At 37.2% G+C, this 24,624-nt stretch overlaps 1 protein-coding gene across 26 annotated transcripts in view; it reads right to left on the bottom strand.

The window, feature by feature from the left end:
• Window positions 1-24,624, bottom strand: part of RBFOX1 (RNA binding fox-1 homolog 1) — a 957,841-nt gene that overhangs the window by 317,917 nt on the left and 615,300 nt on the right. The window contains exon 1 of one of the 26 annotated variants that reach the window (XM_074918980.1): window positions 3,058-3,156. The exons of the other annotated variants lie outside the window; for them this stretch is intronic. Within the exon in view, the coding sequence (XP_074775081.1) occupies window positions 3,058-3,120 (63 nt within the window). The 5' untranslated portion in view covers window positions 3,121-3,156. Of the gene's footprint in view, window positions 1-3,057; window positions 3,157-24,624 lie in introns of those variants that run through there. 26 annotated transcript variants of the gene reach the window in all.

Here is a 24,624-nt window from a genome sequence, read left to right on the forward strand (position 1 = left end):
ACTTTGGACCGTCAACCTTGACAATGTTCCTTAATGTCTGAAAACAATAAACACAGAACTATCAAAAGCGGTGCATTATGGAGATCCTGTGGTCACCATTAAAGATTAAATATGCATGAACTGGCGACAGAGAGCTGCCCTACAAAGTACAACAGGCTTGAACATTCCAGTTTAAGCAAAGCAGAGATTGTGTGAGCGTTACTGATTCTGTGTGTTAAGGAAACTATTTCTAATAAAAAAACATCTCTGTTGAGAAACTGAAAAATAACGTATTATATAAAAAACAGGCGCTGAATATACAGAGAAGTGCAGCTTCTCTACTTGAAGTATACTTAGTGGGACTTACTCCATGAGAATAAGCCATCTTGAAAACTACTTAATAGTAAAAATATATTAATCTCAGTTACTATAAACTATCTGGTTGGCAGTTACTATAAGCCATAGCTTCACCCTTCATTCAAGAAAATCCTTAAAAATACCAAAACTCCTTACTGGAAACAGACCCAAAGCAAGAGTGCTCTGAACCCTAACATCGGCATTTGTCACTACCAACAAATACAGGTAAGAAAAAGGGTTCTGCTAGAAACTGTTTTGTCACAGTTTGGTATTGGGGCAGGGAGGTGGGGGGAAGGCAAAAAAAAAAAATCACAGAGAACCTGCAAGAGGAGGAGACAATCAAACGCCAAAAAGAAAAATCCATTTTAGTAATGAGGGTTGCCCCTAAGGAGCTACTCTCGGTGAACAAAGAAATTATCCTTTGATAATTTTCGATTCCGGTTTTCCTCAAAATATGACTTTGCATCTTTTTTTTGTTAATAAACATGAGAGCCTCAAAAGTAGCAAATGTCTCTATTTTCAATTTATCTCCCAATGAAAGAAAAACGCAACACACAGAGACATTCTGGATCACCACTCGAGATAAAAAGAACATCAGAAAGATTATTTAAAAATAAACAAATCTTTTGTTTATTCATCTGAGATGAAGCATTTGTTTCAAGAAGGCAATGAAGACAGGGTATATCACCTTATAAAAAGACAGTAGTTCTTTTAAAAGGACTAATGTTTTAAGAATCTAGCCTTTTAAAGGGAATTACAACATCTCTGAAGAGAATGTAATTGATTTATAGGCACTTGATGCAGTTCAAGGCATTCTATGACAGCAGGATCTACTTGTGGTACCTTATAAGGCATCTATCTCTTGATTTCCATTCTCACTATCTATATTGTAGACTTCTGTAATCTCCCTTTTTTTTTTTTTTTTTCCCCTCTCATTTATGTTCTGCTGTGTTCTCCGTGCTCTACTGACCTTTTCCAATTGTGAAAAATCCTTTCATTGCCACATTTATCTCTTCTTGCCTTTAGAGTTGGGTTAGTTACATCAAGGGATCCTAGATCCTACAGTCCCACTGACAACTGTGAATCAAACAAGCCTGTCCTCTAAATATGTCACAATTTGCGAATGTTTCCGTATGACCTAAGATGCAAAATATCACACGACGATACCTATGTATTTTTCCCCACTTCAGAAGCACAAATTGTAGCACTGGACTCTTTAGGGCATAGCTCCCATTGCATTGTGAAGCATAAACTTATCTAAGATAAAAACAAATAATTTAATATAATTATCCACGATAATGCTACAAGAAAGGCCTTTAGCAGCAACTAGACCTCTGGATTCTGGTGTTTACAAATAAAGGAATGATAACTCAGCTATCTTCTGTACCCACAGAGCTGCTGAAGGAATACTTCAGAAATGATAATAATTTGAAAAAAGTTATAGAACTTAATTTTTATTGCATTAATATCATTAAGTAGTCAAAAACATGCAAAAACCCCAGATATCCTATCACTTAACACGAAATACAGGGCTTTGTAAGGCCGCTGTATGTCTCCTAAGATGGCTGAAATGAGGAGGAGGAGGAAAGGGAACAGATTGATGTTAAGAACAACATTACAGAAATAGTGTGTCTTTACATCATTTACTATTTCTTCATGAAAATAATCGTTACATCCTAAATAATGTTAAAGTCCCAACTGTAAAGGAAATCACCGTGAAAATAACCATACAGAAAAGATTTTGCTTGTTTTGATTTGGGTTTTGTTGGTTGGTTGGTTTGTTTTAAATTTTAAACAGTCATTTTTATTTCTCAGTTTTAGGTCCTCTTTGGTCTGTTCTGTTCTTTTTCTATAAACTTGGATAAATGGTATAGTGCTGATTAAGTTTACTAATTCTTAGTAATTATATTAGCAGGCATCACTTTTTTTTTTTTATTTTTTTTTAAATCTACCTTGCTAATTACAACCTGTAAAAACATACATGCGTTTTATTAGAAGATGATAAATACTATTCTACTGAAAGGCATTGCTATTCTGTTTTTTCCCCAAAGCCACCATCACCCCAAAAACCCCCCAGAAACAAGGCAATTATTTGCACGTAACCCTTGCAATAAGGCAATAATCTAAGTGGAATATTCAGGTATTACTATAGAAAAAGTTATTAAAATGTAATTAAAATTAAAATATTTGTCTTCTTACTGGGTATCTATAACAATTCAAAAATGTAATGTATGAAAATGACTGGCTTTCTATTTATTTATAAATATGTTAGCATACACCGCTGTCATCTAAAAATAGGTTAAAACAACAAAATAATCTTGGTACGATAATTTTATCCATCGGCTCAACACAACTTTTAATTTGTAGTACTAATAAAAGACACTAAAAATAATCTATATATTGTTCACATATAAACAAGTATACTTAAGGAAAGTGCATTATGTTTTCATCCATTTGATTAAGCCCATTCTCCATTCACATCTAAATAAAAATACTTACGCACTCCTGTGAACAGTAGGCTAAAACGTTTACACTTCTATTCATTTCATGAATTTGAAATGGGTTTACGCGACACCTACAAGGAAGGATCTTAAAATGAATAATAGCGCAGTACGTGAGAGAGCCTGTAACGTGATCACGACGTTACAGGGGCTGACCTCAGTGGAATAAAGTCTATCGACAAATAAGCATTTTAATGATTCGTATTTCATTTAATAATACCTGTAAATGTGAGTCCAGCAAAGCTCCAATATCTTGCACGCAACCAGAAATGCAAAGAGACATTTTCAAGAGCCAGGGCAAATGCTGTGGATGACTTTCCCCGGCTTTCACCAGGCACTGCCATTAGAGTGCTTTAGCTTCCATTAAGTTGTCACTTCCCTGTGCTGCCAGCTTTTCAAGGGGGACAATTCGTTCTGACAGAACCATGACCTGTCACAGACACTAAGAGTTCAGTAGAAATGAACAGGAAAACCCTCAAAGCTGACAGATTTATTAGTGATCGGAGCTGGCATATATACCGTACAAAGCTAGGTAATTAATAAGCTCTAACCTGTCCACCCTAAGCACCTCGTATTTATTTGTAGAAACTCAATTCATGGCATACAAATGTAAACCACACAAATACGTTCTTTCATTGGATTCTGAACTCTACAATTGTTTAATTAGCCCTTAATGATTATGACAGTTTTGTAACAACATCATCTAGATCATATATATGTTTAATACGTAAGAATTGCCATTCTAAGAGAAAAGGCTCTACTCCAGAATCCTGTAGCAAACAGTTAGGGAATGAACGTAAGAAATGCTGTGTGGAGCACAGCACTTGTCCTCAAAATATAAACCTGCAGTTCTGAGCCTCCGGAGCTAGAACTTGTATACAGATCACTCTACATACCAGCAACTACCTGATCCACCAAAAACTGAGCCCCCAAAAATTGTAAATTCCACATGGTCCAATGGGAAAAAACTTTGTTTTGATAATATTAAACTTGCTGAGCGACAATATCACTGGGTACTAATTCTTGTACTGCAAAAACATTCCCTCTTCTTTGAAGCATTGCTGAATTTATAGGCCTCTCTTTGCGCTGTCTTTATTCCAAGCTCAAGAATCCTAATCGATTTAAGCTCTCATCCAATAGAAGCTGGTTTGTACTTCTTGTCCCTTCTCTGTTTCTACCTATTGGACATACGGGTGGCCAGAAATACACTTGCTATACAAGATGTGTATGCATGAAGGATTTCAGCTTTAAAGATCTCCTCGTCATTCTGGGTTTTTATCACAGAAATGATGATCATCAGTATTTAACATGCTCATTGTACTTTAAGCTTTAGTGACTATAGTTAATGAGTTATTAATTATATTTTTTCCTTGGCCAGTTTCAACAGGGGAACTTCATACAACCTGAAGACAAACAAATTAATTAACTTACTTCAGTAACATTCTGTCTCTTTACAAATGTTGAAAAATGAAGCAGTAAAGAGAGAAAATGGTTTTCGGAAGAAGTTGTCCCTTATAGAAGATATAATTATACACAGAATCTTCACAAAACTAAGCCAATAAAGTAATTTCCTCTTATAAATCCTTATGGAGGCTTTCGTCCTTTCTATCTCTCTCCTACTACATTCATGCTCATCTCCCCTGCCGGAACTCAGTGCTTGTCATTGTGGTTTATAGATCTGCTAGAAGCGATTCTACTGAGCTGCAGAAAAGGCAGCAGGGCCACGGAAAGAGTGGCAGAAAGGCAGAAAGAGGGTGCATGATGTCAAAAGAGGAATCAGAATATTCAGACGCTTGGGAAAAAAGAGGCACTGGTATGCTGGTGGTAGCAACAGTCAGAGTGGAGACAGAGTTAGGGCCAGCTGGCTGGGAAGAAAGTCTGACAGCCATCAGATTAACTGAGACAGCCAGGAAGTCTTGAGCACCACCACAACAGAGACTTGGCCCATCACTAGAGGACAGAACAGAGTCCATTAAATGTTTTGAAGGACATAAGCAGGACAATTGTTAAAGGGGAGAAAAATAAATTAACTAAATGTGGAGGGCAGAGGAGAAGTCATTTTACTAATTCATGGGAGGTTAAGATAAAATCTAGGTTCGAAAAACATTAGACAATATAAAAAATATGTAAGGAGAATACATGAGAATGACCAGGGGTAGGCATGTGAAAGGCTAAAGATAAAAACAAACTAAGAGATGTAGAGCTGATGTAGTAAAAGGATAGAATTAAAAAAAAATAAATAAAAATTAAATGTTGGTAAGTTTGAGATAAAGCTATTTCATGAGGAAATGAAATGTAAATAAATATTACTGAAAGACAAAAAAAAAAAAAAAAAAATTCAGCAATGCATCCTCCTCGCTAGACAAGTGATTAGGTAGTAGAAATTCAGTCCTCCAGTAGCTGGAGACTCACGATTTAGTGAGAAATCTTTATAGGGTAGAGTAGTATTATTTTCATTATTATTCTTATTTTCTAAACCAATAAATTTTGGAAATTCAGTATTAATTTTGAAGCTTAAAATACTCTGACATTCTATTTTCTAACATAGAAGTTAATTCACTATTCGGCAATACAAGTTTCTTAACATAGAGTAGAAGGGTTTCACCACAATGGAAATAAATTGTCTCTGGTTGTGTTTGTATATTAATATTCTTAGTAGTAAAGTTACTGGATGCTTCTGGAATCACCTTTAACACAGCAAGTGAAGGCACATGTAATTCTCTGTCGTAGAGATTATTCTAACAGTAGACGCGACCATTTAGAAGGTCAATTATTTAGCAAGTCTAGCATAATCTTTATCGGCTTCTAATTATTAATTGTAGCTTTCCCATGTTTTGCTTCCCTAATTACAAGTTTGACATATTTTAAGATATATCTAAAGTGCCAAGGTGCAGAGGCTCATACATCACCAATCTGGGTGATCTGCTTGTATACAACGTGAAGTGATAAGTTGCATCTGACCTGAACACAAGACGTGGACTAAAATAAAATTGTACAAAGTGATTACTGTCAAAATTCAAATTCTTTAGAATGGACAGAAACTGAAGGAGATGTTTTATTTGCTTAAAAGTGACAGATTAAGCCATCGAACGGTCAAAATTACATTTCTGTTATTACATATACGTTCTGTCCCATTATTAACTAAACGATGAAGGCTCTGAATCAAGCCTTCTAACTTGCAATGCCCATTAATTTTTTCCCCAACAAACAGCCACTACAGGTTTGGATTTTTGTATGTTTTGAAAACTCAATCTTACTAAGGTTTTTAGGACAATTCCATTTAATTAAAATATTTTTTGAAAAGAGTTTTAACCTGAACTGCTCTGATTTTCTGCACATATGCCTCAAGACAAACAGAATGTTCCATATAAATCAGAGAAACTTCACCTGTTTACTTCCATTTTATGGTTAATATTCGGGCTTTTGGGGCAGTTGGAAAAAATCAAGGTTGAGGTCTTATGTTGCCAGATAGTCGGGCTATTGAGAACCAGCATCAGAGAACAACTAGTCAAGTTTTCATGATGAGTAAATGCTAAGTACTGAAAATATTCAGTTGAAAAAATGAATTCTGACAAACATTGATGGAGTAGGAAGCAGTAAACTGTTTCTTTTTTTTTTTTTTGTATTTGTTCTAAAGTGCTTGTTATATTCTTTAACATGCCTAATAGCTGCACTGAAAATAAAATTTATTTATTAACAAGCACTATTTCCATTCTTTGACAGGCTCCCTGTCCCCCCCCAACTTTCAACTAAGCTCATCAATTACTCCTAACACTCTAAATAGTTGGCAGTGTTTACACAACATCCTTTCAGAGTTATTCAGCTCGATCTTGCAGCTCATTAAAAGGATCTCTATTTATTTGCTGTGTGTTACAGTTCTTAACTTTGGCACAACACGCAAAAAGGAAGCCAATTTTACTTTTCCCTGTGGTGTTAATTGGTAGAGCATGCTGCCTGCCTCTTCATTAATTATGTCAATGTGTATGAAACTTTCATTTTCATGGTGGTGTGTTAACAAAGCTTTGCAATGAAGCTGACAAAAAGCCAGCAAACCCCAGTTTATAAAAAGTGGATAATGAAGGCTAGCAATGGTCAGAAGATAATATTTATTTCAAAAAGCAGCTTTTTTTTTCCTCCCTATCCCTTCCAGATACCATCTAAAGCAAGTACTTACTGAAATAAAACCAACTTTGCTGTTGGAAGGAAATAAACCTCCATATAACGCACAGATAATGGATCTGGAAACACTATAACTTCACAGGACACAAAGAATGAGAGAAGAACCTCTAGTCCAGCTGAAATGATTTTGCTTGTAAAACCATTTCCAGATAATTTACCGATCTCATCCCAACAAGCGTACAGAAATCATTCACTGCTTGATAGCTCACTCAAAACCATGTTTTTTGTCTAAAGACAAAACTACCACTGCCACAACAAAACCAGACGCTATCCACATGAAATTCTTCTGAATACCTTCAGCCTGTTTCTGTTTACTGACTACAAAGGTTGGTAAAAGAGTGACACCTAGCTTTCCTCCATCTTTCCCCCCCCCCCCCCCCCCCCTCAAAAAAATAAAAAATTTAAAAAAAAAATCAGTCAGATCTCCATGACTTCAGGTATTTAACTGCACTGGGGAGACCGCCTGGAGACAATAAGGTATATGATAATCCACCTCACTGCTTTCTGGGAATTCTGAATGCTAAGCACAATTCCCTATTTTAAGAGATGTAAAGCGTTACAAACTATAAATGAAATACATTAAGAAGTTCCCATCTTACTTTCTTGGAAATGCATCTTACAGTCTTGGAAATCACTGGAGAAGCTTTCAAGTTGCTGCTGAGGCTGTAAATGCTACAGACAAAAGTCACAAATGCAGGAGCTTGTTTCTCACTCCAGACCTCTTCTGACCCATAAAAAGATTCACACTGCTAATGCCTGTATTTGAAGGATTTAAAAAAAAAAAATAAAACAAACACACACCCACAAACAACTGACTTCACATTCCGATCTATGATCCTTCTATACCTCTCTACCTATAAATCATTTGGGATATCCTTGAACTAGTTCTTTGTGAGCGAGACCAAACCATAAAAAGAAGAAAACGTCTTGAAAAACGTTTTGAAAAACATTTCCTACAGAAGGCTCAAAACCCAAAACAACCGCAACAAAAATATTTATCTGTACGTTGAAAGCATTCATCCTTCAAATGATTCTAGCCAGGGCAATAACAAGGATGGGATGAGAGGCACATTCACTCTAGGGGAGCATACACCTTATGGTGAGTTCACAAAACTGGAACAAATATGTTTATTCCCTGTCAAATGCTTTTGCCACCAATGAAAAAAAAAACCAAAAACAACAACCTGCTTGCCAGAAGACCTGCCATCCAGTGAGACAGGTGCAGGAGAACTGCAGGTGCCAAATTGTCTTGCCTGTTTAACTCTGAATTCAGATAATCCTGCTGAGCCTTAGAACATCTCTCTTTTGTCAGTTTTGTTTTGACTTTCCTCCTCTATTATATCAGTATGGTATTTCTCGTAGGCTAGAAGTTTGCTAGTACAGACTACATCTTCCTGCGCATGGCCCAGGAGTTGGACCATCAGGACCAAACCACAATATATTCATACTTCTAAATAAACAAATTTATGTACCTCCTTCCATACCCATCTCCTCGGAAATACTATGAAACATGAAAAAAAAAAACCAAACAACTAAACAGTTTGCTTATAGAAATGAAATACTGTAGCCTAGCAGAACAGACTGTCTTCTTGTACTTATGTTTTCTTATTCTCCGTTTTCTCCCTCTTCATATATTTTATCCCTCTTGTAACAGCACTCTCCTAGCATCACTAAATCCCTGCTGTCATGTCTTCTCAGTTTCTATTAAGCTTTTGCTCCCCTTTCTTCTCTTCTATCAAGCTTTAACTGACTTCTCCCATACCCATAAACTCTTGAATGCAAACTCATTCCTGGCTTCAATTCCTTGAGTCAGTCCTCTCAGGATCCTCCTTCTCTACTCCCTTGTACTCAAGGCACCCTTCTTAGTCACCTGCTCAGTGCTTTAGATCTCCTTATATCCCTCCCATTATTTGGCAGATACTTCACTGCTGGGCAGGTCTTACGTTCCCTTCCATTCCCAACAAGCCTGTCCCTAGGCATTTCTTCTACCCTTCCTATCTGGTCGTTAAGTTCCCCTCCTTCACAAGTCCAAAAATTGTTTATAAACACCATGTTTCTTCGCTCTTACTGCCATAAAACCTACAATGAAAATTTATGTTTACTCAACTCTTATAATTCCTTGCTTCTAGTCAGTTTGCCAAGGACGCATCATGAAACACTTCCTACATTCTTACTCCTTGTCTTCATCGGGAAGTAGTTTAGCAAAGACACACAGAAATTAAACTTGGACTATAAGACGACAGTTGAACAGCCACAACTACTATTCCGTAACTGAAACAAGACAGCAGTAAAAGAAATACTCTGGAAAAATTTGCACCCTAACTGCATTTCTTCTATAGAATTGGGGTAGCTGGCTGCAGCAATATTATTTTAGGAACAAGTTTTGAAAATAGGTCTTAAAATGAAGCACTTGCTCCTATTTCTCCCTAGAACTAGCCGATATATTAAGAGTGTACAGTACAGTGTTAGCTATTCCCCTTGAATTTCCTGTGCAGGTCTTGTTATTTCTGTAGAAAATACTGAATTTGAATTAAGAAATGGGGCGGTACAATTTCTTGGAAATTTGACTATGTTGATATTAATTAGAAGCTGCAAAAAAAAATTACTACATGGAAGTTTTAGAAGAACTGCATACCTAATGGAAAGCATATGTGAGGGAGAGAAGGAAAACTCTGTAAAAAATAGAACTATGGTCATTTTAGCCAGGATTCATCAAAACTGAAAGCTTATATACCAAAGGTAGCTGATGGGTAATTTTTTCTTTTCCATATGGATAATTTTTTCTCTGTCACACAGATAAAATGTTCTTTGTCAGCAGCTACACTTCCCTGTCAGATTTTATACTTCAGTGAAGAATGTTTTATGTTCAGCAGCTGGCACATAAGTATTCTCATGCAGCTACTGCATTTCTACACTTTTCAATTCTACAGGATTAGGCTTTTGTTTCCTATGTTCTATCCCAACTTAAGCCAAACAAAACCATCCTAAAAACCCAAGGAACTCAATACAGTGTACCTATTCCCGCATACTATCAGCCTTCACAAATTTTCTTCGGTGACGTATAATTACACTAAACATCCACAACTGAGTATTCCAGAGCTTGTAAAACCACAACGATCCCTTGATTTTACATATAATACAAAATATATTTCTGAATCAACTCTTGTTCAAAATAGATCATATGCTTTGGGAAAAACAACCCCTTAAAATTATCAGAAAGTAACTCTCCATAAAGATGCATCAATGATTAATTTCTCCCAGTGCCAAAATACTATATCCTTAATTTCTCTAGTTTTGATGTCTGGGTATTGGCTGTTGGTGCACTTTTGTTGATGCAAGTGAATAAACGTGTTATCACAGTTATATTCCTTGGTAAATATGTACCAACGGGAGACAAATCGCTACTTATCAACTCTGGTTACGTCGATCTAATAGTTTGTTTTTTTTTTCTTTGAATCATAAGATCTTTCATTGTCAAATACATTTCCCACGCTACTAGTCATTTTCATGGAGTTTCTCTAACTTTGCAGTTTATAAACTTTCTCCTTGAACTTTTATGTATGACAACAGGACACACTACCCAACAGTAGTGAAGCAGTCTGAATAAACCAAAACGGTCTGAAGTCAGTTGCTTACACATCCAAGAGCTGACAAAAACCAGGACACCCTTCCGGACCACATCATATTCTAAGGCTCTAAAAGTCCCAACCGATGGGCTATATTCTTTTTTAATACATACATGATTTTAAATGATCATTTTTTAAAACAAATTACTTGCTTGCTGCCACTTTATCAAGTGATCGGTTTGTTATGACTCAGTCGTTTCTCCAATATTTGCCCTTCTTTGCTCTTCCTATCATCTACAAATTTCAGTCTGTGATATTATGTTTATATCTTGGTCCATGACAAAAATATGTAGCGCATATTAACACAATTCCGTGGTCCAACACGGACTGTGGGCACTAGGTACACAGACACTACACTTCTCAGTCCTAGGATAGAGTCAGAGCGAGTATTAGCTATGGCACTGTACAGACTGGAAAGGATTCCACTAGTTCATACTCATCCCGTTGGTTAGCGGTGGGCTGGAATCAAAGCTACCACACAGCAGCAGATCTACCTGGTCACCAAGACTGAGTGAAAGCAAAGCCTCGGTATTACACATGCAGTCATTCAGACTCATGTCATTCATGGCCAACATGCCTAAGCCTTCCTACAGAGATATAAAAAGGTTTAAACAGTGATATATATTCTGTTCAGTGTATGTGAAAGAGAGGTGTTACACAGACATCAGCACTACGAAAGGAAGATGACTTCTAGTGCATTTGAATTATTGTACTAAGATCACGCGTTTGAATTTGGACAGATCACCTCTTTTTCTCTTCTTACATCCACTCCCGTTTTCCTTCCAAATGATGTCTTCAATGGCACATAACCGGGATGCATCTGGCAGTTTCTGTTAGGCCCCTGCAGGTCTAAAAGCCTGGAGCAATACCCTGTATTTAGACATCGGTGCGCTAAGTTGTGCCTATTGGTACTGTGGCGTATCCCCTCCTCAACTATGATCATAAAATTTTATTTCCAATTTGGAGGAAAAGAGAACAAAGTGCTCAGGATTTCGGGAATGAGTCAAAAGGAAGTGCTAAATGAATAAAAACCGTCTGCAAGGGTGCCCTAGGGACTAAACAGTGTGTGCCTATGACACACTGCATCCAAGCTGGGATTCAGATTCTGCTTCCAAGAACTTACATATCTTCTTACTTCGATTTATATTAATAAATTAATATACTGTATTAAATAACCAGACCTCTAAATAAGCTTTTTACTTCTTTTCTTTTGTTTCTAAGTTGAAAGAAACATATGTAATAAAGGAAATAATTGGTACTATATTTGAAAAGAGAACGCTTCAAGTTATTTTTATTTATTCCAAAATGCGTTAGGAAGAGGCAAAATAAAACTAGGTTACCAAGCACAAGGAGAACACTTTCTCAAGAGCACTTAAAATCATCGAAGTCCTCAATGCGTGCGAGCGAGGTAAGCAAATAATAAACACAGCTGATCTAGACAAACCGTTTGGTTGCTTCTCTCACTGCTCAGTGCCTTTCTCTACCCCAGCTCCTAGGATGAGCTATACCTGTAACTTTTGGCTAAACGCCACAAAATTTTAGCCCTACAGGTTTCACTGCTTCGCAAAGCAGCTTCGTCCAGTTTTCCGCTGCTCTTCCATTAGAAAGTTTTTCTTGCTGCTGCTCCTAAACTGACCTTGTGGCAAAGCAGGCCTACTGCCCAGCGAATACAGACAAAAAGTTGATTATTTCCTTATAGTCAGCTGCTTTTTATGTACGTGAGGACTATTATCAAGTCCTTGCTCAGGCTTCCCTTCCCCAGCTTTTTCCTTGTAGGTGACATTTTCAGAGCTCTGCCGCTCCAGATTGCTCTCCTCAGTATTTCCACTGATTAAGCCACCACCAAGCATTGTTCCCAGAATATTGCCTTGCAGCTGAAGCTTTACAAATGCTGAACTTTTTTAAGAGTACAGTTTCATAGACCTTTATTCTGGTTTTATATAAAAAGCATGGCATGTGTATGTTTGGGTTTGTTTTTTTTCAATAGCATGATCTTTAATACATTCAATTTCTGATTTACTTGAAGCTAAAATCACAGTATTGCAAATTACTTACCTATGCAGTCATTATGCATTTATATTCTCACAGCTGAATATTTTTAAATGTAGACCTTCTAATATGCCCTTTCTCTGCTGCGTTCTGTTCAGTCTCCAACTCATCAAGGTAATTTTTAATTCTAAAGGTATGCTTGCAAACCCTTTCACATTAATTCCCAGAGAATTTTAAAAAAATATCTTGTATTCCACCATTCATGTCAATAATGAAAATAGTAGTAGTCTAAAAAACAGCAATTTGTTAAATTGTTCCTCAAACATTCAGCTAATCTTGGAGTATGGCATTTTGTTGTGTGGTTTTTACATCAACTTTGTTTTTACGTCAATGTTGCTTTTAACATCAATTAACATTTATATCTATGTAAAATAGACATATCTAAGCTGAAAAAGTAACACAACACTTGCTCGTTGGACCTTGCAAGGCAGAATCTTGCTGCTCAAATACCTCTACACTGCCTTTTAAAGGCAGACCTAAGCTCACCGTGCCAAACTCCAAACCAGATCCAAAATGGGAACCAGACTGGCATAGCGCTGTATTTGATCTAGTAAGTCCACCTGTCAGGATGGAGAGACTGCAAAAACCAGTTATACACATCTTTCACAATATACTTCAAAATCAGCCTTGGGAGAATGGGAGTCAGGGGCTGTGCCTATCCCACTAACCTCACTTTTCCCCAGAATGGTTGGTTTTCTCAATGAAGAGACAGCAAAGCTAACTGCATTAGCCCTCCTTAGCTGTCAATAGTAGGAATGTTTGGCCAAGTAAATACCAAGGTATGAATTTTAAAAATAAATAAATAAATAAATAAAAAATCAACTGAAACGTATATCCTAAGTCAAAACAGAAAGCGGAAGTTTTACCCTCACGGAGTCATTCAAAACTATATCCTGAGTAATTAGAGACTAGTTTTATGAAGAAAGATTGAACCCACGAAGGACTCCAAGAGAACGTACAGGCAAGCTGGTATGCTGCACCACAACATATCGGCGCCGACATGAACGTAAGATGCAGGGAAGGTCAGAAAACCAAAGCTACAGCTTGGTGCAACAAGAGGGTGTCTACACACAGATGAGTACAAGGAGGCTCCCAGGCCACCACAGAAGCTGGCTGCCAGGCCGAGGTTCAGCTTTCACAAAAGACAGACACAATGATTTCGTATTCAGACAACAATCAGGCAAGATTAAAAATAATCACATCAGATGAGAATAAAATTTCAGCTTTTTTTTTTTTTTTCTCTCTAAGGAACAGTTTTATACATTTTTATGTATAACAGTTTTATCTGTAGATTAACGCTCCTGATACCTTGTCTTTTTCTTCCCCACAGAGATCCTCGATTGTTACAGTAAAAACTGATTCTTACTTACATCTTGAACTGTTACGTACAGTGCTTTGGGATAAATCAAGAGTTGTATTCCTTGTGGGTTTTTACAACATTAAAATATAAAATTTCTAAAAAGCAGCTGAACGTACCTTGTTGATATATTTTCATGTTACGTATGGAAATGTAATGGTTCATTAATATTCTATTCCTTGTATGCTAACTTCACGTAACATTTCAAGGCCACTCTAGATGACGATATAGTAGTGAAAAATATTACGTTCTTCCCACTTTGGGCAACATTCCAATCCACAGTGAGTCCATAGCTCACCCTGATACAATGAAAATCATTTTCTAAAACTCAGGGTGCTTCTCCATAAATTAGATTTTTTTAAATGCAGAAACAAAAAGACATCCATCCAATCTTCATGCCTCACTGAAAATATTAACTCTTATTGCTCGACAAAAATACGCATTGCAGTGTGCTTTTGAAATGAAGTTAATGTGAGAAGACTCGCAGTTACTCAAGTTAGGAAAGCCAGTCGGTATTGCAAAATTCCAAATTCATGTTGTTAATGGAAAAAAGAAAAAATTCATTAATTATTACAGACCAATCACAGCTTAAGACAAACTGTATTTCCCTACATGTATAAAAAAAAGTTGTAATTTTTATTTTTCTTATGTCATATCTTTGTTTCCTGAGGATCCTCCATCTAATCCAAGAAAGGTGATGTTGAACAGTATAGTTTGAAGTAGGTTTCTCTAATTTTTGAGTGTCTTGTAACTTTTAGATCTAAGAAGTGGCTGCAGGGAAACAGCGGGGACAAAGCAATTAAATCAGCAAACAGGAACTATGAGAAAAACAGCTGAGTGACTGTAAAGAAACAAAACTGCAGAGTTAAAAAAATATTAGGTGGGTATGTAAAAGGCTGAGTTTAGGATGGCGAGGCTAAAGCACTGTTTGATTATCCTTTTTATAGATAGATAAAAGGGAAAGGTAATGAAGAAGCTAAAAAGATAAATAAATTGTAAGCCTCTTGCTGATTAGTAGAAAACGTCTTGAAGATTGATGAGGTCATCTAAGACACTGTTATCAGCTGTACTAAAGCACATACACATCTGCATGGTATTTCCATACAGGCTCTGAAATCGCAGGGATGAAGGATGAGATTACGATGAGCCACAAAGGGCTAAACTGGCTCCAAAAGGCCATCAAACCGTGTGAACTACCAATGAAGCAGTGCAACAGCAAGAAGAAATGAATTAGTATTACCTGTCAAGATGATTTCTCCAAACACTCTAAACTAAATTTCCGTTTCTTCCTGATAAGTGTATTATTAAAGTTTATAAATCCTGACTTGCAAAACCAGTTCTGCTTTTCACTCTGTGTATTCTGCCGGACTGAAGTGTACTATTGAGACTTTTCTAAGACATTTCCTTTCTGTCAGGAGCCTTGGAATTCAGTTATTGAAAGCATATGGCAAATGTAGTGGGCATGTGTTTGTCGCTCTCAGCAAATCCTTGCTCTGTGGCAGACATGATTTGGAGATCACCTTTGAAAGCTTATCTAAGCGAGGGATAAGACAGCATTCACATTGCTTCATCTCAAATACAATACGGTCAGTAACAAAGTACGTTAACGTATGATTGACAGAAAGATGTTCCATTCCCAGCTTTTTAGTTAAGCCATTTCTACCACAGCCCTCTCAAAATGCAGGCTACTGTAAACCCATTTATTTTCAGTCACTCAAAACAAGAAAGCCCCAGTGTAAAAGATGTTTAAATTCAGCTTTAAATACAAACGAGTACTCAAATCGTTACTTCGTGAAATGCATAAAAAAGCTGAAGCAAATTTAACCGATCTGCCACACTGGTTTTTGAAAGGATAAAATGAAATAGCTTCAACAAGTACTATTTAAAGCATGATTAGCAAATTTATTTTTAGCAAGTTTGACTCTTAAGAATGAATTAACTCTTTTCCAGGAATACCATTCTATTAGCACAGAAGAGTAAATCCACAGCATGGTGTATTATCTTGAAGGGAGGACAAATTAATATTTACTACAACATACTAAATATTTCATTGAATACAAAAGGTCCACTCACTTAAAACACTCCATTACAATCTCAGAAAAATCTTCACTTAACAGAAAATGTTCTGATGTCAAGTCACAGCCACCACCATTTTAAAATGTTACCATGACAACCAGTAGCAACTTAGGGTAGCGCAATGCATAACTCAGATCCAGTGCTTAGCTCTCTGCTCGTCTACTGCAAAAGATTATTTTTCACAAACAGAAATCCTAGAAGTCTCAGAATATTTCTAACCAAGCCCCTCAGACTGAAGCTAATGCCTAAGAAATCTCAGAAATGGCTGCACACTGACTTGCTGCTTCAAGCAACGTTACGTGGCTTTGCAGGCACACACAACCCTGTTTACTAGCCAGCAACTAGATCTGGATTTTTGGAGTTCTTAAAGGAAGTTCACTGTGTCGTCTCTAATTAGTTTTAATTAACATCACAATTACTGAATACGCATATTTAATTCATTCCGTTTCAGCCGTGTATTCGTCTTTTCTTCAAAGTGTGAAATTTCCATTCAGATTCTGCTCTCAGATTGCAGTAGGCATCTTTGCTCTCACAGTTCATACCCATATCGGTCTCTAAACATAACTGAGTATAATCAAAGCTACTACAATAATCTGTAATAGAATAACTTGTTTGAGAATGTTTTGACTACCAAAAATAAAATAACGTTCAGATTAAAAACTGTATCCTTCAGGGCAAAAATAACACAAAAAAATGTTGCCGTTATAAAGAATTATACTCTGTCCTTCAAATTTAAGGGGAAATTGAATAACAACAAGTAAATGTTATAATTAGCGTAAAATAATTCCCGATTCTGTTGACTGCATTACAAACACAAATGCATACCTTTTGGAAACTCATGCTGGTACAAATTGTACATCTCAGTTGAGAAGTACTTTATTGTTCAGAAACAGTTATTCTGTTTGTTTTTGTTGTTTTTTTTTTTTTTCCTGATAAAGGAAAGCAATATATTACTAAAAAGCTTCCTTTGTAGACTTCTCATACATAATTTCAAGAGAAGGTTTGAAGAGTTTCCTATAAAATAACTGATTTATGCGGATAGTCCCCCCCAAATTTATGGAAAGTCACCCTAATGGTTACAGTTTGCAAGAAGCTAAGCAAGTAAGGTGAAAATCTTTAAGCCTTTATGCAACTGCTGTAAGAGAGAACCAACTTCCATTTTGAAATAACATTCCTTACATATCGGGCAAATTTGTCTGTCGTCAACATGTCTCATTTTTAACAAATTGCTATCAGATGCCTTAAATGACAGAACAACAAAACCTTTAAATGCTCAATGAATCCTGAATTATTAAAGGTAACAAGGTACTTTTGTGTATTTATTATCATACTGAAGGAAATCATCATCATTGATGTCTAGATTAAGCTCTTATCTTCTTAAATGGCCGCTTCAGTACTGACGTAAATATAAGATACATTGCTACAAACCTCCAGAAGTGAGTTCTATTTTTTTTTTAACTACTTGTTGATGTTAAGTGTAATTTCCCCGTGTAAATTTTCTTTGAATAAAAGAATTAAAAAGTTGTATTTAAATGAAATATACAACATATTAGATTCCACAAATATATGATTTCTTATTTAAACGATTTTGGGTTAGAATTATTTTCTATTCCCTGTAATTATGTTATTCCTGATGAAAGTACTAGGGAAAATAAGCATATTAAAACACATATTTACAAGGGGGAGAAATTAATAAAATACCAATCATTTTACTGAGAAAAAAAATGGGGGTTCTTTAGTGAGGGGTCACCCCTGTAGTTCCACCAACTTAAATGCCATTCCATTCCATTGTGAGAAAGATATGATACAGATTATCAGATGATTCAGTTCTTTGGTTCTGCCTCTGTTGTGGTTTAAAGGCATTCACCGGCCAAACACCACACGGCCGCTCACTCACCTTCCCCCGCCCCAGGGATGGGGAGAAAGTTGGAGGGGTAGAAGCAAGAAGACTTGCAGCTGAGATAAAAACAGTTTAAGTGAAATAAAATAATAATAATAATAATAGAAAATAGAAATGAGCGATGCACAAGGTGATTGCTCTCCACCCGCTGAGCGGTGCCCAACCCGTTCCCAGGCTGAGGAGGGACAATCCCAAAACGACAATCCCAAAACCACAATCCCAGAAGAGAGCGAGCCCCAGCTCCGCAGCCAACCCCCCTCCACACCCTGAGCACGACGTTCCAGGATATGGAATATCCCCTCGGCCCATCCGGGGCCGGTGCTCTGCTTCTGCTCCCTCCCAGCTTCTTGTGCACCCGCACACAGGCAGGACACGGGAAGTGGAAACGTCCTTCATTTCTTAGCAACAACTGAAACATCAGTGCGCTCTCAACATCCTCCTCATAGCGAGTCCCATACTGAACCCAGAGCACGCGCTGGTCTAGCTACTAAGAAGGAAAATTAGCTGTATTCTAGCCGAAACCAGGACAGCCTCATGACTACATGACATATTTTACGGACACCATGCATCTATCCTAAAATAACTATCAACAGAAGTTCAAAGATCACAATCTAGTGAAATTCACAGAATGAAATTCATGGTGATTTACATGTGCTGATTATGAACCACGTACTTCATTTTTAAATAACGCGCTAATAAACCCCATGGCAAAGAACTAATCCTTCTGATGCTTTTTTCTGTGTTACCCAGGTGATTACTAAATGTTGTACTTCCTTGAAAGATTATCAGCTAACGAATCCTTAGCCTTCTGCAGTCACCTCATCTATCTTCTAATGTGGCTGTGAGGTCTGCTGTCATCACAGCTTAGTCTTACAATATGGATTGCCACGTGTTTATATGCAAGAGCATTAGATAATTAGTAAATAACAGTTAACTGAGGTGGATGGTTTCATTTAAGAAGCACATTTTTCCCTTCCGTTGCTCCACGCACTCAGGTTCAACGCAGTGATACTTCCTTTAACCCTTTTACCAACTTTATGGATGAGGCACAAAAAAATTTTAAGTGTAGTAAGACAAGAGGAACAGCCAAGACAAGAGACTCAGCAGTTCAGTTCTTTTAGATGTTGTTCCTTAGTTCTAAGGATTCTCCCTGGTTTGTACCATCATCCCACTACGAAAGGTGGTCTTCATGGCTATGCAACAAATCAGGACGGGCACGTGTTTTATGGCACCGTGGTCCACATCCCTGCGAACAACAAACATATAGCTACATTCTGTCTGCCTGTTTGGAACAGCTGCTGTCACCCGCCAGGCCCTAAGAGGCACTACTGCCTGGCTTAGGCCAAAAACAGGCCACATTGCATGTTAAGAACTAAACAACGTGCACGAATCTTTGGCCTGTCCCACTTTTTTTTTTTTTTTCTTTTTTTTTTTAAAAAAAAAAAACTAGTATTGGTGCAATCTATTCGATTTCCTTTTCATTAACCAATTGTACAAACAACAGAAGGGGGGGTTTCGGTTGGATTTATATGAAGCTACTACACAGCAATTTGTACTTGAACCAGATTGTATGTTTCAGCTTATTTGTCTGGTGTTCTCCAGTTCATTAAATACCGGCTTGCATGGCTCATAGACAAAATAATTCCCTAGAGAAATAAGATAGGAAGACGTTTGGATCTGGAAATATCTATCAGGTCTAGCACTCTGCTGAGTAGGCCTATGGATGCAGATAGACCAGAAAGCCAAAAACTACACACAACCCAAAGAACTACTCTGTGAACATAATGTGAAACAATATATTTAAGGGGAGAAGGTGGCGGAAACCACAACAAAACCCCCAAACCCTCAAAAGATAATTTTAAAATTATTTCTTCTCAGACAAATTCTAAGACAAAGTCTTCTGCTTAAGTTTTCTGCTTTAGTGAAAGGGCTTTGCAAATCAGGCATCAGCCCTATTTTGATAAAACGTGAAAAATACTTTCATAAAGTTTGGAAAACAGTACCATATTTCTGAACCAATCTTTAAAGGAGAATGAAAAATAGGAAGAAAAATCATTCCTCCCTCTGAGTTAAGGTGAAAAGCCTCTTATTTGCAGCCTGTCTAATTTTGTGCCGCAGTAACAAGGACAATGCTGGGATTATCTATTAGCAAATAGACTCGGAAAAGCACCGTAATCTCCAGAGAAAAGTCCACTGGCATTTTCTAAAGTTCCGATTTTCTTTAGGTTTCTCTCAGCTGCTTCTACATCCACCAAGATTCCGAGGTGGGAGTCACAAACAGATCACAATGACAGCAGAGATTCTCTGTGTGATGTTCTGTAAAGTTTCTTCAGGGGTGAAAGAAGCCAGGATTGAAGAAAGAAGGGCTGCCTTTTTTTTTTTTTTTTTTTTTTTCACACTACTAACAACATATTTTTTATGGATGGTAAGGCATTTAAATAGTTAGAAGGCTGTAAGAATCCACCTCCTTGGCAGCTACAAATTCTTTCTGATGAGCGAGAGGAGGCATCAGAAAATCTGCCTGGTAAATCATGCAGAGTTTCCAAATAAGCTCTCCCCTCCCATGGATTTTTTTCTGCAGGAGATGATGATCAGGCCATATGTTACTATGACAGATTTGGTGTTTCATAACTGAAACACATATAGCTCCTACATTAATATTTCCTCAAAATGGCAATTTTTAATAAAAAACAAAAAACTACTTTAATGTCTACAACCTACAAAATTCATGACTGGGTCTCTGTCCCTGAAAGCAGCTCTATATTCAATTACTTCTGTAAATACATCCCCTTTTATTATTTTTAGCTTTTAAAAGACAACTAAATACTGCATTTAATAGTAAGCATGTGCCCTACTGAAGGGAACACAAACTATAATGATATGCCTAGCTTAAAAGCAAATCTAATCTACTTGCTTATTAAATTTAAATGTGTTTAAGGCTGATATGGTTTGAAAATGATATGTAAAATAACAGCTTCCATGGCTATAAATGTCAAGTGTAAAAATTATATGCAATATAACATACAAAATAAATGCTGCTTCATCTTTACATTTCAGTGTGATCAATTCATTAAATGAGGTATTACAAGCGATGAGAAAATTTTACAACTCCGGAGACATAATTCGTCACAGTGTATTACAATGCAGCAAGGAAATACTTTAGAGCTTTTGTCATCAATGGATTAAAATTCTTATTAGAGAGAAGGTGGGGGAAAGTAGCTTTCTGATGTACCATGACCAAAATTACTCATCACAGCATATATTAAACACCTACGTGATCCTTTTTCATGACACAGCCTCTACATAAAATGCTTTTTTTTTTTTTCTCCTTTGGAAGTGAAACAAGGAAAAGATAGGTAATATATTTTATTGGGCCAAGAAGTAAGATAAATAATCTTTCAGGACTCAAAGGACACAAGGCTTCCCCACCACACCGAACCCAAATATTCTCTGGTGCTCTGGGGTTTGTCTGGTTTTTTCTTCTTTTTAATTTTAACTGCAATACAGCGATGATCTCTTCCCCTTGCTGTGTTTTCCAAAAATAACATATGACAACAGTTTCTACACCACTAGTTAGAAAGAACCTAAGAGCCACGATGTCAAGAAATACAGCATGTGTATCCCCCCCTCCAAGTCCCCACCAAAAATCCTCTGACTATTTCATACAGACTGTAGCAAAACTCTATTGCCTAGAAAGCTGGAAAACCTGGAAAACCATTCTGTGTCTTGAATCTGTGCAACTCACTATTCCAGAAAATATTCACCAAAGCTAACTTCAGCTTGGGGAAGATCCTCATTTCAGCGCTCTCGGTAATCGAGTCGAGAGATACAAAGAGGATCCCACAGGACATGACTCAGACCATCTAAATTCCACTCTTATTCTGAATTGCCTCCTGAAGGCGCATCTCTCTCTCCTGATTATACAGGGAGTGTCAGGAGTCTATGTTTTATGAACACTACCCACTCTTTTCTCCAACCTTCATCTTTCCAATAAGTCTGTTTCCAAATGAGAGACCACTAACAGATGCTTTGACTGCAATATTGTTAGCTACCAGCCCATCGAACTTATTTTCTTAGTCTAGCTAAAGTTTGAAGAAGTTATAAAATTATCATGATCTTGGAGATCACTGAAAAAGTCCTGTTTCAACTGAAGCGGATGCCCGCTGCAAGTAAATAAAGCTATACATTGATGGCTCTTAATTATTTCACCCAAGCTTTTGTATGTACTTTGTACTGAAGTGTTTTGAAAGTCTTGACTGCAAAAGAATGATTCAATTTTAGATCTCAATAATAGAGTTTGCTATTTTATAATTAAATCCTGACTATGATTTAGGATGAAAGAGCATCCCGGTTCTGAACATTCAGGCTTAGGGGTTTTTTTTAAAAAGGCAGCAAGACAACAGCAATTTTCTTACATGAACCTTTACAGCAGCTAAAAAGCTAAATGCTCCTCCTTTTGTTATTTCTCTGTAAAATAAGAATAAAATTCATGGTTATGACAAAAATAATTTTATTTTTAAATCCTATTAATACTTCTAAGATATGTGCCTGCATCTTGCCTTATCACTTTTCCAATCTTCCAAATATTTAATACATTTGTCTTTCTCTGACATATAATTTTGATATCACGTAACAGAAAAGCGCACATCACCCCAGGAGTTCTCAAGGTGCAATAAAATCTGGTAATACTTTTGCAGGCCAGTATCTAGCCATGAATTTCTGCTCCCACAAAACCATCCATATTACCAGGGGAATTATTAGGTGGCTGTATCTTTCCAGGCACTCAGAGCAAGATAACCCTAATCTAGTCTTATCACTTGCACACAAAAGCATTGGATCCAATAGGCTTCCATGTAATCCATCTCTGTCAACTGCATTAAGGAAATTACCTGTCAGAAATATCATGGCCAAGATTCTGTGATTAAATGCAAACTTAGAAAATGCTCAAGGGTATAGTAAAAAAAGCTGCATCAAATTGCTTTCGGTTTAGTTTTCCTTATGTTAACGTTGTATCCACATGCATTTGAACAACATAAAGAATCAAGTAATTCATCAACCAAGTATTGCATTGCCAAAGGAAACAAAAGAGGATTTAAAATTTGTCATAATTCCATGAAGTTTCCTTTCATTATTAAGATAGTAACGCTTAAAAAATCTTTCAAGATCTCCGAAGAAACAAAAAGCACATCAGGTTCTCCCCCCCCCCCACCCCGGAAGGGAAATTGCAATTGCTGATGAAATACAGAAATGTCTAAACCTTCAGATTCCCAATCCTAATACTATTTTTTTTTCCTTTATACCGCTTTGTTTCTGCAAACTTCATCATTTAAGGTTTAGTCGTTACGAGTTTGCATGGCGAACAGCACATTCCTACACCTCAGGTCACTCAGGTCCAATCCTGTTCTCCATCAACAACTTGGATCTTTTCCTTAGGCATAAGGTATAAGGGACAGAACAATCACACATATGTGTGATTTGAAATAAATGCATTAAACTGTGAACATCCTGGCTCTGTGTCAAAGAAGGGAACTTAAAAGTTTAAAAACTCTTTTTTTTTTTTTTTTTTTTCCTGACCCATAATTCTACAGCTAAACAGTTTTGAAGATGAAGCATTCACTGAAGAATCCTCTATTCTGAAATGCTCAGTGTACTCTCAAGAAATCAAAGGGGTGAAAATAAACATTATTAATATTTAGTGATATTAATATACCCAATACAAAAGAGACGCAGACATACTGGAGAGAGTCTAACAAAGGGCCGTTAAGATGATTAAGGGACTGGCACATCTCTTGTGAGGAAAGGCTGAGAGAGCAGGACCCGCTCAGCCTGGAGAAGAGAAGGCTCAGGGGGAATCCCATCAATGTGTACAAAAATCAGAAGGCAGCATGAAAAGAGGACGGAGCAGGCTCTTTGCAGTGGTGCCCAGTGCCAGGACCAGAGGCAGCGGGCACAAAATGAAACACAGGAGGTTCTGTCTGAACATCAGAAAACACTTTTGCACTGTGAGGGTGACGGAGCACTGGCAAAAGTTACCCGGAGAGGCTGTGGAGTCTCCTTGGAGATATTCAAAAGCCCTCTGGACGTGGTCCCAGGCATCTGCCTCCAGGTGTCCCTGCTTGAGCACTGGGGTTGGCCCAGATGACATCCAGAGGCCCCTTCCAAGCACAATTATTTTTATGACTTTATGAACCCACTTTTTCAACTTATTCAGGTCCCTCTGAAGAGCAGCCCTGTCTTCCACTACACATAGGGCTTCCTCCAGTTTGGTGCCACCCACAAACTTCCTGACAGTGCTCTTCAACCCCCTCTCCACATTGTTATTAAACAGTATTGTCCCTTGTATCAAAACCCTGAGGAACACCGCCACTAATGAACCACCAAGTGAACTCTGAACCGCTGATCACAGCCCTTTTTCAGTTCTTCAGTTGACGACTAATCCATCCATTTATCCATTCCACATCTCACCAGTAAGAATGCTAGGGTAGAACGTGTTAAAAGCCTTGAAAAAAATCAAGGTATTGAACATCTACTACTCTTCCCTTCTCTTCATAAGACAGGCTGTTTTCTCAAAGAACCTTTTTTTGGACTACAGAGTTCCAA

Source organism: Athene noctua, chromosome 15, assembly GCF_965140245.1.
Source record: "Athene noctua chromosome 15, bAthNoc1.hap1.1, whole genome shotgun sequence".
In the NCBI taxonomy this organism is placed as follows: Eukaryota; Metazoa; Chordata; class Aves; order Strigiformes; family Strigidae; genus Athene; species Athene noctua.